This window comes from Panulirus ornatus, chromosome 16 (assembly GCF_036320965.1).
Source record: "Panulirus ornatus isolate Po-2019 chromosome 16, ASM3632096v1, whole genome shotgun sequence".
In the NCBI taxonomy this organism is placed as follows: domain Eukaryota; kingdom Metazoa; phylum Arthropoda; class Malacostraca; order Decapoda; family Palinuridae; genus Panulirus; species Panulirus ornatus.
The window spans coordinates 46,814,446-46,832,971 of record NC_092239.1 but is presented as its reverse complement, the minus strand read 5'-3'; the positions used below and the strand labels follow the sequence as shown (position 1 = coordinate 46,832,971).

At 38.7% G+C, this 18,526-nt stretch overlaps 1 protein-coding gene across 1 annotated transcript in view; it reads right to left on the bottom strand.

Annotated features, from left to right (window-relative positions):
- The window catches only part of LOC139753933 (glutamate receptor ionotropic, delta-1-like), a 212,331-nt gene that overhangs the window by 30,204 nt on the left and 163,601 nt on the right, over positions 1-18,526 (bottom strand). The window contains exon 8 of the mRNA XM_071670892.1: positions 2,658-2,875. Coding sequence (XP_071526993.1) covers positions 2,658-2,875 — 218 coding nt within the window. The remainder of the gene's footprint in view (positions 1-2,657; positions 2,876-18,526) is intronic.

Genomic DNA, 18,526 nt, shown 5'->3' with positions numbered 1-18,526 from the left:
ATTATCCAGCACAATTCTGAACAGACATCTCGCATCAAACTGTAATGCAGGTAGGATTAATCAAGGTTCAAATGAGACAATGTTGTATCATCTTTTTCAATCAAGATCTCATAACAAATATTATAACGACAGACTACTGCAAATAACCAACCACGACTGTGACCCAGAAAAGCCGAGAATGATGAGGAAGAAGACGCTTCTCTGATAACATGCATCACCTAAGAGCATCAACCCTGACATCAGCCAGTAGACCATCTCAGCTCACCAGACGCTGCCCTTCACCCTATACCGTTGATCAATCACACTCCCCCTCAACACAAGGTGCAGCATAAAGTTGATCCCTTACACTCCCCCTCACCATAAGGAGCAGCATAGTGTTGATCCTTCACACTCCCCCTAACCACAAGGTGCAGCATGATGTTGATCCCTCACACTCCTCCTCACTACAAGGTGGAACATACTGTTGATCCCACACACTCCCTCTCCCCACAAGGTGCAAGATACTGTTGATCCCTCACACTCCCCCTCACCACAAGGTGCAGCATACAGTTGATCCCTTACACTCCACCTCATTACAAGGTGCAGCATACTGTTGATCCCTCAAACTTCCCTTTCACCATAAGTTGTAGCATACTGTTCACCTCTCACACTTTCCCTCACCACAAGGTGCAGCATACTGTTGATCCCTCACACTTCACCCTCACCACAAGGTGCAGCATACTGTTGATCCCTCAAACTCCCCCATTACCATAAGATGCAGCATACCGTTGATTTCTCACATCCCCCCTCACCTCGAGGTGCAGCATAATGTTGATTCCTCACACTTCCCCTCACCACAAGGTGCAGCATAATATTGATCCCTCACATTCCCCCTCACCACAAGGTGCAGCATAATGCTGATTCCTCATACTTCCCTTCACCACAAGGTGCAGCGTACTGTTGATCCCTCACACTCCCTCTCCCCACAAGGTGCAGCATACTGTTGATCCCTCACACTCCCACTCACCATGAGGTGCAGCATAATGTTGATTCCTCACGCTTCCCCTCACCACAATGTGCAGAATACTGTTGATCCCATACACTTCCCCTCACAACAAGGTGCAGCATTTTGTTGATTCCTGACACTTACCCTCACCACAAGGTGCAGTATGATGTTGATCCCTCACACTTCCCTCACCACAAGATGCAACATACTGTTGATCCCTTACTACACCTCACCACAAGGTGGAGCATACTGTTGATACCTCACACTTACCCTCACGACAAGGTGCAGCATACTCTTTATCCCTTACACTTCCCCTCTCCACAAGGTGCAGCATTATGTTGATCCCTAACACTTCCCTGACCACAAGGTGCAGCATGATATTGACATCTCACACTTCCCCTCACCCCAAGGCGCAACATACTGTTGATCCCTCACACTTCTCCTCACCACAAGGTGCAGCATACAGTTGATCCCTCACACTCCCCTTCACCACAAGGTGCAGCATAATGTTGATCCCTTACACTCCAACTCATTACAAGGTTCAGCATACTGTTGATCCCTCAAACTCCCCCTCACCATAAGTTGTAGCGTACTGTTTATCTTTCACACTTCCCCTCACCACAAGATGCAGCATTATGTTGTTCCCTAACACTTCCCTCACCACAAGGTGCAGCAAAATGTTGATACCTCACACTTCCCCTCACCACAAGGTGTAACATAACGTTGATCCCTTACACTTCCCCTCACCACAAGGTGCAGCATACTGTTGATCCCTCACACTTCCCCTCACCAGAAGGTGCTGCATACTGTTGATCCCTCACTACCTCTTACTACAAATGCAACTTACTGTTGATCCCTCACACTTCCCCTCACCACAAGGTGCAGCATACAGTTGATCCCTCACACTTCCCCTCACCACAAGGTGCAGCATACTGTTGATCCTTTACTCTTCCCTCACCACATGGTGCACCATAGTGTTGATCCCTCACACTATCCCTCACCACAAGGTGCAGCATACTGTTGATCCCTCATACTTCTCCTTACTACAAGGTGCAGCATACTGTTGATCTCTCACACTCTCCTCACCACAAGGTGCAGCATACTGATGAACCATCACACTCGCGCTCATACTTTAACATGCACGGATCTGTCTTCTCTCTTTTTATATGAACATTATGATATACATAATAAGACAGACATGTCAAGAATGTAATATTTATATAGAAATATATAGATTCAAAGACCACATAGACCCCATGACCCAAGCGAGGTGGTCTGACCTCAGCTCTACCGAAGAATGCAGAGGAAGACAACGTTTTGACTCTTTCTTCTGGAAACTCAGCTCCTAAAAATCTCAAATTAAAAGATATTCAGATCGGACAAGAAAGAACAATGAGGAATCTTTAAGCATTTCTAAAGGATGGTAAGTCCAGTATCGACTCATTTCTGCAGGATTCAACTTTTCAGCAAATTGTGATGAACATGAGCATTTAAACTACAAATCATTATTGGGTTTTGTATTATTTCTCATTTCTTATTGATAATTTGATCAGTGACTCACTGTCATTGAAACATTACCTCATGCTTCCATGAAATACACTTCCAATAAGCTTTTTTTCTCTCTGATCGATAGTGTCTTAAGAAAACAAGGTTAGGTGCTAAACTGACGTACACGGAAGTGATGGACTAAGGCGGTGTCACTTTCCCAGATCATAGTGACAGACGGGTCGTCCAGCACATCCCGGATGCTGTGGTAAGGTTGTGAGATGTGTCTTACAGCCAGGAGGGACATCAGGGTTCCAGCGTAGCTCCGTGTTAACACCAACGTCATCATCATCCAAGCTGCTAACACGAACCTCTCCCACCACAGGTCTGGAGGTCCTGAGTAGTCTGTCGAGATAAGACATATACCAAGTGGATATTGAAAAACATCCCGAGAAAGAACGGCATAGGTTTCAGTAAGCAACGCATTAAGTGGCTTATCTGATGAATATGTAAACATTTTTTATCGTTCAACTTTTTGTTATCCTGAAGGGAGACTTAAGGCATAATTCATGTAAGTGATCTTTTTACCTCCAACAAAAAAATTTCTATGTTCTTGGAGGACAAATGCAAAGAAGCAATCGATGTATGAACTTCAGGTAAGCGTTTACTAAATGTTTAGTATATCATTCTTTTTTAATACTCGATCACCGTTTCCCGCTTTAGTAAAGTAGCGCCCAGAAGGGACGAAGAAATGCATCACCCGCTCATACTCATTCTCTAGCTATCATGTCTACTGCACAGGATCAACAGCATCCGGGTACCACACATTATATGCCCTGGTTCAGCCCACTGACATCACGTCGACCCCAGTATACCATATCGCTCCAGTTCACCCTACCGCATGCAAACATTTTACCCTCACGCATGTTCAGGCTCTGATAGTCTCCCCGTTCTCCTCGATCCCTCCACCTCTGACATTATATATTCAGACATCAGAACCAGGAGGAGTGTGCGAAGGGTAGAAATAGCAAGAACTTGTGTTATGGAGATGATAAGACAGAACGAGTCCTAGATAAGATTGACGACATAGCCTCAAACAATCCCGAGGATGTGAGTTTTGTCGTTCAAGTGGGACGAACGATGCAGATAATGGGAGATCGGAAGAAATAGTAGCAAGATATAGGGAACTTATAAATAAGTTCAAGGGAAGTCGTAGGAAGCTTATGTCGATGCCTATACCCTCAGTAAAATGCTGGGGATAAACTGAAGATTCGAAGCTCTCTGTAGGGAGGAGGATAGTGTGTTTGATATAGACTTGTGGGACCATTTTAGTCATGATAGATCTCTGTACGGTAGGGATGAAAATATGAGGCCTTTTTTCGATAGAGATATGTTGATCAGGAGAGCAAATCACGGTTTAGCTAACGAAGGAACTAGGAGAGTGGAGGATGGGGGAGCTGCTATGAGGAGTAAATCGGTGCATGGGGAGTCTGAGTGTGAACGAGATCTGAGGAACAAGGTAGAGGATGGTTAGAACCTTGGCGGTAAGGTTCCTCGTCCAGTAGCAGTAACCTTACAGGCAGAGGAATTAGCATAAAAAGGTCAAGAAGGGTCACGTGGGGACAACACTGGCAGTATAAGTAGCGGGTTAGCACAGCTACAGGTTAATTCTCAGGTTACTTTTAAGACCGATTCTGGTCGTGTCCAGTGAGGGGAGGGTCAGAGTAAGCCGGCAAACCCAAAACAGATGGTGAACCGTCTCTTTCCCGCTGCTGTACACGACGCAGACATTAACAGTGATAATGCAAGCACGCATCATACCGGCAGTGAAAATAAGGCAAATTCACTCCAGGAACATCATACCGGCAGTGAAAATAAGGCAAACTCAGTCCAGAAACCTCCTAAGAAGAAAATAAGTTTAATATACACAAATGCTCGGAGCATCATTACGAAACGCGATGAACTTATATCCCATGTAGTTACTGAAAAAACGAACATTATTACAATCTCAGAAACATGGGTAAACTCTGAGAATAAACACTTAATCACCTAGTTAGCAATACCCGGATAAAAACTATTTACGAAAGATCGTTTGTACAGGGTAGGTGGTGGAGTTTTGATCTACGTTGATGACAATGTTAACGCTATTAAGATAAGCAAAGTAGACACACACACTTACGACTCTCTTTATATTGACATTACCGACAAGTTCAAAAGTAAACGACGTCTCGGCGATATTTACAGACCTTCAAAGCAAAAAGATATTATACAATGAAATCAAAACTATGATAAACAGTAGAGAGGTTATAGTAGAACTGTTAATTAAAAAACAAACTACAGGTAAAAACATCCTTGATCTTGTCCTCACCAGTGACACAAACTTAATTAATTTTTGCGAAGTAGGCGACAGTTTGTCAAACAACGATCACAGTTTGATTAGATTAGAGATAGAATTAGATTATGACATAAATGACAACATACTCTTGATCCCAGATTACTGGTGAGCAAATTTTGAAAACATTATACAAGAAATTCGCAGTACTAACTGAACGAAACTTGACGTTTACACAGTAGAGAAAATGTGGAATAATTCTAAAAACACAATAAACAATAAACATGAATTACCAAGAGAACTTGCAATATTTCAAGACCATCATGTATGAATAAGAAAACAAAAGAACTAATTCGCCCAAAGAAGAAAATACATAAGAATTTCATATCATTAAGAACCGATGAAAATCACCAGGAATTTATCAAAATCCAAAGAGAGTGTAAGGTCATAAAACTGAGAAAACGCGACAAAGAAAAAAGATATCCTTTAAAGTTAAGAATAATCCTAAGAAATTCTTCAAATATATAAAACAAAGGAAGAAAGTAAAGGAAGGAATTGAACCATTACAAAACGTACATGACACAGACTAACTGCTGATGACAAAGAAATTGCTAGCATATTGAATTATTCTTTGAACTCCGTATTCACAATTGAAGAATACCACAAACAATGAAAATGTTTTAAGGATCTGATAAATAAGAGTTGAAGGCTAGAGAAATAAAGAACTCTGAGGCACTTAAATACCTGGACCAATTAGATCGTAACAAATCCAACAGCCTAGATGAATTAGCTACAAGACTTTTAAAGGATGTCAGATGACAGCTGATATACCCAATAACAAAATTATTCAACAGATCTCTGTCGGATGGTCAGGTGCCAACTGACTGGAAACTAGCAAATGTTACTCCTATATATAAAAAAGGAGACAAAAAGTGTGCCTTAAACTACCGCCTAATTAAGTAGCCTTACGTATTCGTTAGATAAAATGATGGAAAAAATAATGATATGAGAATGTCACGATTCTAGAACACAAATTATATCGGACAAACGACACGGTTTCCGCTATAGAATATCCTACCTGACGAATTTGCTAGAATTTGTTGATGTTTTTTATTAGAGTTGGGACGAATATCACCGTCTGATGTAGTATGTTTAGATTTCCAAAAGGCTTTCGATAAAGCACCTCACAAGAGACTTTTTACATAAACTCAAAGCACACGGAATCGATGAAGAACTCTGTACATGGATCAGACACTGGGTTGCCGGAAGAAAGCAGCGTGTAGCATTAAACGGCGAAGCCTCAGATTGGCTTGACGTAGCGAATGGTGTCCTAAAAGAATCGGTCCTAGGATCAATTCTTTTCATAGTATACGTTAAAGACCTAGAACGCTGTCTCTTATCTAAGATCTCCAAATTTGCCAACGATACTAAACTAGGAGGTAGAGCTGTAAACGGGCGGGACTGAGAAATGATTCAAAGAGATCATAACTTCTAGCAGTGGTCAGACAGATGGCAAATGAAGTTTAATTCAGACAAGTGTAAAGTTATGCACTTTGGAGACAAGAATATATGTTACGACCACAAACTATTCGGAAACTCCTAACTAAATAAATGAAGAAAAGGAACTCTGACTTGTCATTAAGAACAATTTGAAATACACTAAACAGTGTCAAGCAGCAAGTAGAAAAGGTAACGAAATATTAGGTTTCATAGACAGTAACATAGATTACAAGACACCAGAAACAATTCTCACACTTTATAATTCTCTAGTAAGACCACACCTTTAATAAGCAGTCCAGTTTTGGCTCCCAAACTATAAAAAAGGAGGAAAAATTAGAGCAAGTAAAGGGACGCACGACTAAATTGATACCATCCTTTAGAAATCTGGCATACGAAGAGAGGCTAAAACGATCGAATCTCTTCTCCCTTAAAAAACGTAGACTTTGATGCGACTTTACTCAAGTGTTCAAAATTCTGAACAAATTCGATAAAGTAAATCACGAGCATCTTCTCGAAATACAAGAAGATTCGGTTACCAGGACAAATGGAATACTCAAAGCTAAAAGAGGTAATGCAGACGTGGGAAAAGCTTCCTTTTCCTATAGGTGTGTTGAGCACTGAAACAAGTCACCGTCAGACGTAGTAAATGCTAAACTATTAATACCTTCAAAAGTCGTTTAGGACAAAGATTTTGAAAATTCAGGTATACATTCAGAGAAAAGCCAGAAATAAACGTATAATCGACAGTTGTAACGGGGACACTAGAAGGTTGATATGCAGCAACGTGGAGTTGGTGATAACTTAAAAAGAGTACTGAGCGAAATTAGATTTTTTTGTCAAGTTAAATAATTTCTCGTTTCAGACAAACCAGTCGTTGGTTAATAGGGCCTCCTATTTTCTGGCTTTCTCATGTAAAAAATTCTCATATATCCTCTTTTTCAACCTTTTCTCACTCATTCCTTCCAGGTCTCCAAACCATTTTAGTACACCCGCTCTCTCAGCTCTCTCAGCCGCACTCTATTACCACACAACCCTCTTACCCTCTCATTACTTACTCGATCAAACCACTTCACACAACGTACTGTCCAAAACTTTTTCATTTCCAATACATCTACCCTGCTTCGCACAGCCTCGCATCCATATGATATTGCTGGAACTACTGTAACTTCATGATACCCATTTTTGCCCTCCGATATAACATTCACTCTTTCCACACATTCTTCATCGCTCCCAAAACCCTCTCTCCCTCTCCATCCTCTGACTCACTTCCACTCCCATGGTTCCATTCGCTCCCACGTTCCACTCCCAGATATCCAAAACACTTCAATCCTCCAAGGTTGCTCCTTTCAAACTCCCATCCCAACTAGCATATGCTTCAACATTGCTAAACCTAAAAACCTTTCATGTATTTTTATCTATTGTCAACTTCCTCTTTTTACACACTATTCCAAAGTAAGTTATCGACTTCTAGTTTCTCACTTGCATCCGCCACCAGTGTTGTATCATTAGCAAACATCAACTGACTTCCCAGGCCCTCTCATCCCCCACAGTTTGCAAACTCGCCCATCTCTCCAGGACTATCGCATTTACCTCTCCTGGCTCAACATGCATAAATAGATTAAACAATCATGGTGACATCAGACACCCTGCTGTAGACCAACCTTCACTAGGAGCCATTCACTTTTTCTCTTCCTACTCGTATATATGCCTTACGCCCTTGCTAAAAAATTCTCACTCCTTCCAGCAGCTTTCCCCCAGCAATGTATATTCCTGAGACATTTAACAAGGATCTCTATCAATCCTATTAATCTTTCTCCAAGTCCATAAGTGCCATATGAAAACTCATTAATTTCCCTAAGTATTTCTCGCACACATTCTTCAAAGCATCCTCTACCGCTTCTGAAACCACACTGCTCTTCCTCAGTCTGATGCTCTGTACATGCCTTCACCCTCTCAATCAGTACCCTCCATTTTAACTTACCAGGCATACTCAAGAAACTTATACATCTGTAGTCTGAACACTCACCTTTATACCCTTGCTTTTATAATGTTACATACAATTCGCCAGTCCTGAGGTGCCTTATCATTACCCAAACAAATAATGAAAATCCTTACCCAACAATCAACAACACAGTCACCCCCTTTATCTAAAATGAATGATCTTTTAAGTAATGACACAACACACTTTAAACTCAGTAAGAATCCCCTAGGAGCAATTAATTTTCATTTCAGTATAGAACTAAAGCTGTTGTTCTGTAATAAAAAGTTTGTCATCTTTGACAATTGCATTGCTATTAATGCATGGACTCATCAAAATACATAAACCAAATATTCCAGAAAGACCTAAAGTGAGTCCAATAGGCTCCATCACATATAAACTGTCAAAGGGGTAAGTTTCTTTATTCAGCCCATGAATGGGTAAGATATCAAATTCTAATATCGTGAACAATATAGATTTACTTAAGCATGATGGTATCAATGTTAATTTTGATTTCAAATTTCTTAGCTTTGATGTTTCCTTACTGTTCACAAAAGTTCCAGTTGATGAACTCTTAGAATATTTATTTTACGTATTGGATGGTATTCATTTACTTGCTATATTCATTTACCTGTTATTATTGCACTGATAAAAATGTATATAAAACTGTGAATTCCAATCTAACGGAGAATATTATGCTCGAAAGGTTTTTTATAGCAACAGATAACCCTCTTTCACCTGTACTAAGTAATCTTCATATTGAATTCTAAGAAAAAATTAACTAAGGGATATCTTGCCTTCTAATACAATTTGTTTAGGTATGTGAATGATGTAATTTGTGTATGGCTAACAAATGAAAATTTACAAACATTTCTCCCTTTCCTTGATAATTTAGTGTCTTCCATCAAATATCGGTAGAATATAAAATGAAAGTATGTTATCATCTTTAGATTGCATGATCCATAGGGATGGAAACAAATTTGAGTTTAGCATATACAGAAAATCCACTTATGTTTGTTCCTACATTCATTATTACTCAGCTCAACATAACAGAGATAAATTATCATCATTCCAGTCTATGCTTCTAATAGCATTACGTATTTGCAGTCCTGAGGTAATTGATGATAAATTTGAGAAGCTATATACCACTGGATCCAGTTCAAAGTTTCCTAGATCTTTCAATGACAAATCCCAAAAGTTAGCAAAGAAAATATTTATAGAAGTCAACCCAACAACCTTGTATTTCTCCCTATTAATAAAATCTTACTTTACTTCCCACGTTGTTTACATCCTTTGATGCAAATGTTGCCTTTAGAAACAATAATGCTATAAAGAACATCTTAATCAGGAAGTCACCAGAGAGGTCTGCAGGATGCGTCTATAGAGTGCCATGTAAAAATTGTGATAAGATTTATTTTGGGCAGACTGGTAAGGATCTTTCTGTTAGACTTAAGCAACATGAACATAATATGAGAACAGGACAAGAATAAAATGCCTTGTTCAATCAAGTCAAAAATTATAATCATTGCATTGACTGCAGTAATGCCATCCCAGTTATCAACTCTAGCTCTTCCAAGACGAAAAATATTACTGAATCTTCTATTGATAAATGCAACGAGAAATATAACATTACTATTAGTGAAGGTCTACACAAATTAGGTGGTTATATTGTTGATAAAATTTCTAAACAATTCCCCTTCTGGTCTACAGAAGTTTATACGATTCCTCCCAGACTCGAACGCACCCAACCTACATTCGGGTAGGCATTTGTTAACCAAATGGCATCCTAGCTAGGTCTCTTCGATGTATATCAACTAACTGTTATATTGTTCTTGTATCTCCCTTGATGATGTGATTATCAAGCGAAAATGCACTTGGGAACTTATCAGGTTTCATTTCACCGTGTGCTTATAGAAATATATAGGAAGGGAGGAAAGTGACTGGTTCTCAGTGAATGTTGGTTTGCGGCAGGGGTGCGTGATGTTTCCATGGTTGTTTGATCTGTTTATGGATGGGGTTGTTAGGGAGGTGAATGAAAGAGCTTTGGAGAGAGGGGAAAGTATGCAGTCTGTTCTGGATGAGAGGGCTTGGGAAGTGAGTCAGTTCTTCGCTGATGATACAGAGCTGGTCGCTGATTAGTGTGAGAAACTGCAGAAGCTGGTGACTGAGTCTGGTTAAGTGTGTAAAAGAAGAAAGCTGAGAGTAAATATAGATAAGAGCAAGGTTATTAGGTACAGTAGGGTTGAGGGACAACTCAATTGGGAGGTAGGTTTGAGTGGAGATAAACTGGAGGAAGTGAAGTGTTTTAGATATCTGGGAGTGGATTTGGCAGCGGATGGAACCATGGAAGCGGAAGTGTGTCACAGGGTGGGGGAAGGGGCGAAAGTTCTGTGGGCGTTGAAAAAATGTGTGGAAGTCGAGAACATTATCTCGGGGAGCAAAAATGGGTATGTTTGAAGGAATAGAGGTTCCGACAACGTTATATGGTTGCGAGGCGTAGGCTATAGATAGAGTTGTGCGGAGCAGGATGGATGTGCTAGGAATGAGATGTTTGGGAACAATATGTGGTGTGAGGTGGTTTGATCGAGTAAGCAATGAAAGGGTAAGAGAGATGTGTGATAATAAAAAGAGTGTAGATGAGAGAGCAGAAGAGGGTGTTTTGAAATGGTTTGGTCACATGGAGAGAATGAGTGAGGAAAGATTGACAAGGAAGATATATGTGTCAGAGGTGGAGAGAACGAGAAGTGGGGGACCAAATTGGAGGTGGAAAGATGGAGTGAGAAAGATTTTGAGCGATCGAGGTCTGAACTGCAGGAGGGTGAAAGGCGTGCAAGGAATAGAGTAAATTGGAACGATGTGGTATACCGGGGTCGACGTGCTGTCAATGGATTGAACCAGGGCATGTGAAGCGCCTGAGGTAAACCATGGAAAGTTTTGTGGGGCTTTGGATGTGGATAGGGAGCTGTGGTTTCGGTGCATTATACATGACAGCTAGAGATTGAGTGTGAACGAATGTGGCCTTTATTGTCTTTTCCTAGTGCTACCTCCCGCACATACGGGGGAGAGGATTGGCATATCATGTGTGGCTGGGTGGCGGCGAGAATGAATATTGGCAGACAGTATGAATTATGTACATGTGTATATATGTATATGTCTGTGTGTATATATATATATATATATATATATATATATATATATATATATATATATATATATATATATATATATATATATATATATATATATATATATATATATATATATATATGTATATATATATATATGTGTGTGTATATATATATATGTGTATATATATATATATATATATATATATATATATATATATATATATATATATATATATATATATATATATATATATATGTATATATATATATATATATATATATATATATATATATATATATATATATATATATATATATATATATATATATATATATATATATGTATATATATATATATGTGTGTGTATATATATATATGTGTATATATATATATATATATATATATATATATATATATATATATATATATATATATATATTTTTTTTTTGCTTTGTCGCTGTCTCCCGCGTTTGCGAGGTAGCGCAAGGAAACAGACGAAAGAAATGGCCCAACCCACCCCCATACACATGTATATACATACGTCCACACACGCAAATATACATACCTACACAGCTTTCCATGGTTTACCCCAGACGCTTCACATGCCCCGATTCAATCCACCGACAGCACGTCAACCCCGGTATACCACATCGCTCCAATTCACTCTATTCCTTGCCCTCCTTTCATATATATATATATATATATATATATATATATATATATATATATATATATATATATATATATATATATATATATATATATATATATATATATATATATGTATATCTTGAGATGTATAGGTATGTATATGTGCGTGTGTGGACGTGTATGTATTTACATGTGTATGTTTGTGGGTTGTGCCATTCTTTCGTCTGTTTCCTTGCGCTACCTCGCTAACGCGGGAGACAGATGTGGTTCGAACATCTACATTGTTGTTGTTGTTGTTCTTGTTGGCGGGGGGGGAGGGCGGATTTCTTCATGAACCTTGTCATGCGTTCAGGGAATTTTCGTGACCTGGGAAAGGTCTCCTTCAGTTCGCTTTGCTTCACGTAATCACTCTAATGTTTCACGAATCACACGTTTCAGAAGTTCAGTTTTATTCAGACGGGTTTACTATACAGGTGACCTAAGACCTGAGATTTGAAACACTGTGTTGGACCTGGTTGGTGTAACCCAGTCCATTGTAAACAATTGCAGGGCGCGGCTGGTGTAACCCCGTCCATCTTAAACGAATGCTAGGCCTGGCTGGTGTAACCCAGTTCTGTGCCTTAACCAGCTTCTTCATCTTAAAGGTCGGTAAAGTTAAGACAACTTTCGTTTGGCGTTGTAACCATGTAAGTTTTCAAATGAAAAAAGTTTTTTTAAAGGATTTCCTGACGAAAGAGATTTAAGACTAACTGAAGCCTATCGCTTGTATGACAAAAAAATGATATCAGAAGTGGAGTATTGTAACTCTTAACTCTCTCTCTCTCTCTCTCTCTCTCTCTCTCTCTCTCTCTCTCTCTCTCTCTCTCTCTCTCTCTCTCTCTCTCTCTCTCTCTCTCTCTCTCTCTCTCTCTCTATCTATCTATCTATCTCTCTCTCTGTATATATATATATATATATATATATATATATATATATATATATATATATATATATATATATATATAGATGTTCTGGAAGGATGTAAATAAAGTGCGTAAGACAAGGGAGAAAATTGGAGCTTCAGTGAAGGGCGCAAATGGGGAGGTGATAACAAGTAGTGGTGATGTGAGAAGGAGTTGGAGTGAGTATTTTGAAGGTTTGTTGAATGTGTTTGATGATAGAGTGGAAGATATAGGGTGTTTTGGTCGAGGTGGTGTGCAAAGTGAGAGGGTTAGGGTAAATGATTTGGTAAACAGAGAAGAGGTAGTAAAAGCTTTGCGGAAGATGAAAGCCGGCAAGGCAGCAGGTTTGGATGGTATTGCAGTGGAATTTATTTAAAAAGGTGGTGACTGGTTGGTAAGGTTATTTAATGTATGTATGACTCGTGGTGAGGTGTCTGAGGATTGGCGGAATGCGTGCATAGTGCCATTGTACAAAGGCAAAGGGGATAAGAGTGAGTCCTCAAATTACAGAGGTATAAGTTTGTTGAGTATTCCTGGTAAATTATATGGGAGGGTATTGATTGAGAGGGTGAAGGCATGTACAGAGACAGATTGGGGAAGAGCAGTGTGGTTTCAGAAGTGGTAGAGGATGCGTGGATCAGGTGTTTGCTTTGAAGAATGTATGTGAGAAATACTTAGAATAGCAAATAGATTTGTATGTAGCATTTATGGATCTGGAGAAGGCATATGATAGAGTTGATAGAGATGCTCTGTGGAAGGTATTAAGAATATATGGTGTAGGAGGCAAGTTGTTAGAAGCAGTGAAAAGTTTTTATCGAGGACATAAGGCATGTGTACGTGTAGGAATAGAAGAAAGTGATTGGTTCTCAGTGAATGTAGGTTTGCGGCAGGGGTGTGTGATGTCTCCATGGTTGTTTAATTTGTTTATGGATGGGGTTGTTAGGGAGGTGAATGCAAGAGTTTGGGAAAGAGGGGCAAGTTTGAAGTCTGTTGTAGATGAAAGAGCTTGGGAAGTGAGTCAGTTGTTGTTCGCTGATGATACAGCGCTGGTGGCTGATTCATGTGAGAAACTGCAGAAGCTGGTGACTGAGTTTGGTAAAGTGTGTGAAAGAAGAAAGTTAAGCGTAAATGTGAATCAGAGCAAGGTTATTAGGTACAATAGGGTTGAGGGTCAAGTCAATTGGGAGGTAAGTTTGAATGGAAAAAAACTGGAGGAAGTAAAGCATTTTAGATATCTGGGAGTGGATCTGGCAGCGGATGGAACCATGGAAGCGGAAGTGGATAATAGGGTGGGGGAGGGGGCGAAGATCCTGGGAACCTTGAAGAATGTGTGGAAGTCGAAAACATTATCTCGGAAAGCAAAAATGGGTATGTTTGAAGGAATAGTGGTTCCAACAATGTTGTATGGTTGTGAGGCGTGGGATATGGATAGAGTTGTGCGCAAGAGGATAGATGTGCTGGAAATGAGATGTTTGAGGACAATGTGTGGTGTGAGGTGGTTTGATCGAGTAAGTAACGTAAGGGAAAGAGAGATGTGTGGAAATAAAAAGAGCGTGGTTGAGAGAGCAGAAGAGGGTATTTTGAAATGGTTTGGGCACATGGAGAGAATGAGTGAGGAGAGATTGACCAAGAGGATATATGTGTCGGAGGTGTAGGGAACGAGAAGTGGGAAACCAAATTGGAGGTGGAAAGATGGAGTGAAAAAGATTTTGTGTGATCGAGGCCTCAACATGCAGGAGAGTGAAAGGAGTGCAAGGAATAGAGTGAATTGGATCGATGTGGTATACCGGGGTTGACGTGCTGTCAGTGGATTGAATCAGGGCATGTGAAGCGTCTGGGGTAAACCATGGAAAGCTGTATAGGTATGTATATTTGCGTGTGTGGACGTATGTATATACATGTGTATGGGGGTGGGTTGGGTCATTTCTTTCGTCTATTTCCTTGCGCTACCTCGCAAACTCGGGAGACAGCGACAAAGCAAAAAAAAAATATATATATATATATTTATATATATATATATATATATGTATATATATATATATATATATATATATATATATATATATATATATATATATATATATATATATATATAAATGTATATATATATATATATATATATATATATATATATATATATATATATATATATATATATATATATATATATATATATATATATATATATATAAATATATATGTTTGAAGGAATAGTGGTTCCAACAATGTTGTATGGTTGCGAGGCGTGGGCTATGGATAGAGTTGTGCGCAGGAGGATGGATGTGCTGGAAATGAGATGTTTGAGGACAATGTGTGGTGTGAGGTGGTTTGATCGAGTAAGTAACGTAAGGGTAAGAGAGATGTGAGGAAATAAAAAGAGCGTGGTTGAGAGAGCAGAAGAGGGTGTTTTGAAATGGTTTGGGCACATGGAGAGAATGAGTGAGGAAAGATTGACCAAGAGGATATATGTGTCGGAGGTGGAGGGAACGAGGAGAAGAGGGAGACCAAATTGGAGGTGGAAAGATGGAGTGAAAAAGATTTTGTGTGATCGGGGCCTGAACATGCAGGAGGGTGAAAGGAGGGCAAGAAATAGAGTGAATTGGAGGTATGTATATTTGCGTGTGTGGACGTGTGTATGTACGTGTGTATGGGGGTTGGGCCATTTCTTTCGTCTGTTTCCTTGCGCTACCTCGCAAACGCGGGAGACAGCGACAAAGTATAAAAAAAAAAAAAAAAAAAAAATATATATATATATATATATATATATATATATATATATATATATATATATATATATATATTTATAAATACATATATATATATGTATATATATGTATACATATATATATATATATATATATATATATATATATATATATATATATATATATATATATATATATATATATATATATATATGTATATATATATATATATATATATATATATATATATATATATATATATATATATATATATATATATATATATATATATATATACATATATATATATATATATATATATATATATATATATATATATATATATATATATATATATATATATATATATATATATATATATATATACATGTGTGAGAAATACTTAGAAAAGCAAATGGATTTGTATGTAACATTTATGGATCTGGAAAGGCATATGATAGAGTTGATAGAGATGCTCTGTCGAAGGTATTAAGAATATATGGTGTGGGAGGCAAGTTGTTAGAAGCAGTGAAAAGTTTTTATCAAGGATGTAAGGCATGTGTACGTGTAGGAAGAGAAGAAAGTGATTGGTTCTCAGTGAATGTAGGTTTGCGGCAGGGGTGTGTGATGTCTCCATGGTTGTTTAATTTCTTTATGGATGGGGTTGTTAGGGAGGTGAATGCAAGAGTTTTGGAAAGAGGGGCTAGTATGAAGTCTGTTCGGGATGAGAGAGCTTGGGAAGTGAGTCAGTTGTTGTTCGCTGATGATACAGCGCTGGTGGCTGATTCATGTGAGAAACTGCAGAAACTGGTGACTGAGTTTGGTAAAGTGTGTGAAAGAAGAAAGTTAAGAGTAAATGTGAATAAGAGCAAGGTTATTAGGTACAGTAGGCAAGTCAATTGGGAGGTAAGTTTGAATGGAGAAAAACTGGAGGAAGTAAAGTATTTTAGATATCTTGGAGTGGATCTGGCAGCGGATGGAACCATGGAAGCGGAAGTGGATCATAGGGTGGGGGAGGGGGCGAAAATCCTGGGAGACTTGAAGAATGTGTGGAAGTCGAGAACATTATCTCGGAAAGCAAAAATGGGTACGTTTGAAGGAATAGTGGTTCCAACAATGTTGTATGGTTGCGAGGCGTGGTCTATGGATAGAGTTGTGCGCATGAGGGTGGATGTGCTGCAAATGAGATGTTTGAGGACAATGTGTGGTGTGAGGTGGTTTGATCGAGTAAGTAATGTAAGGGTAAGAGAGATGTGTGGAAATAAAAAGAGCGTGGTTGAGAGAGCAGAAGAGGGTGTTTTGAAATGGTTTGGGCACATGGAGAGAATGAGTGAGGAAAGATTATCCAAGAGGATATATGTGTCGGAGGTGGAGGGAACGAGGAGAAGTGGGAGACCAAATTGAAGGTGGAAAGGTGGCGTGAAAAAGATTTTGTGTGATCGTGGCCTGAACATGCAGGAGGGTGAAAGGCGGGCAAGGAATAGAGTAAATTGGATCGATGTGGTATACCGGGGTTGACGTGCTGTCAGTGGATTGAATTAGTACATATGAAGCGTCTGGGGTAAACCATGGAAAGTTGTGGGGGGCCTGGATGTGGAAAGGGAGCTGTGGTTTCGGGCATTATTGCATGACAGCTAGAGACTGAGTGTGAACGAATGGGGCCTTTGTTGTCTTTTCCTAGTGCTACCTCGCACACATGAGGGGGAGGGGGATGGTATTCCATGTGTGGCGAGGTGGCGATGGGAAGAAATAAAGGCAGACAGTGTGAATTGTCATGTGTGGACGTGTATATATATACATTGTGTATGAGGGTGGGTTGGGCCATTTCTTTCGTCTGTTTCCTTGCGCTACCTCGCAAACGCGGGAGACAGCGAAAAAACAAAAAAGATATATATATATATATATATATATATATATATATATATATATATATATATATATATATATATATATATATATATATATACATATATATGGCGAGGCGATGACGGAAATGGATGAAGGCAGAAAGTATGGATATGTACATGTGTATATATGTATGTCTGAGTATGTATATGCATGTATACGTTAAAATGTATACATATGTATACGTGCACGTGTGCGTGTTTATATACACGTGTATGTGGGTGGGTTGGGCCATTCCTCGTCAGTTTCCTTGCGCTAATTGGCTAACACGGGAAACAGCGACTAAGTATGATAATACATATATATATATATATATATATATATATATATATATATATATATATATATATATATATATATATATATATATATATATATATATATATATATATATATATATATATATATATATATATATATATATATATATATATATATATATATATATCTTTTCTTTCTTTCATACTATTCGCCATTTCCCGCATCAGCGAGGTAGCGTTGAGAACAGAGGACTGGGCCCTTGAGGGAATATCCTCACCTGGGCCCCTTCTCTGTTCCCCTTCTCTTTTGGAAAATTAAAAAAAAAGTGAGAGGGGAGGATTTCCAGCCCCCCGCTCCCTCCCCTTTTAGTCGCCTTCTACGACACGCAGGGAATACGTGGGAAGTATTCTTTCTCCCCTATCCCCAGGGATAATATATATATATATATATATATATATATATATATATATATATATATATATATATATATATATATATATATATATGAATTGAGCCCACAAATAAGGTTGAAGAACTTACACAAAATACCCATGTAAGGGAGATAATCCATGTATAAATCTGCATATTTGTAGCATGGATTCATGATATATGAAAGGGTATTTGCATTCAACATCCTACTGTGTTGAGGCAAAG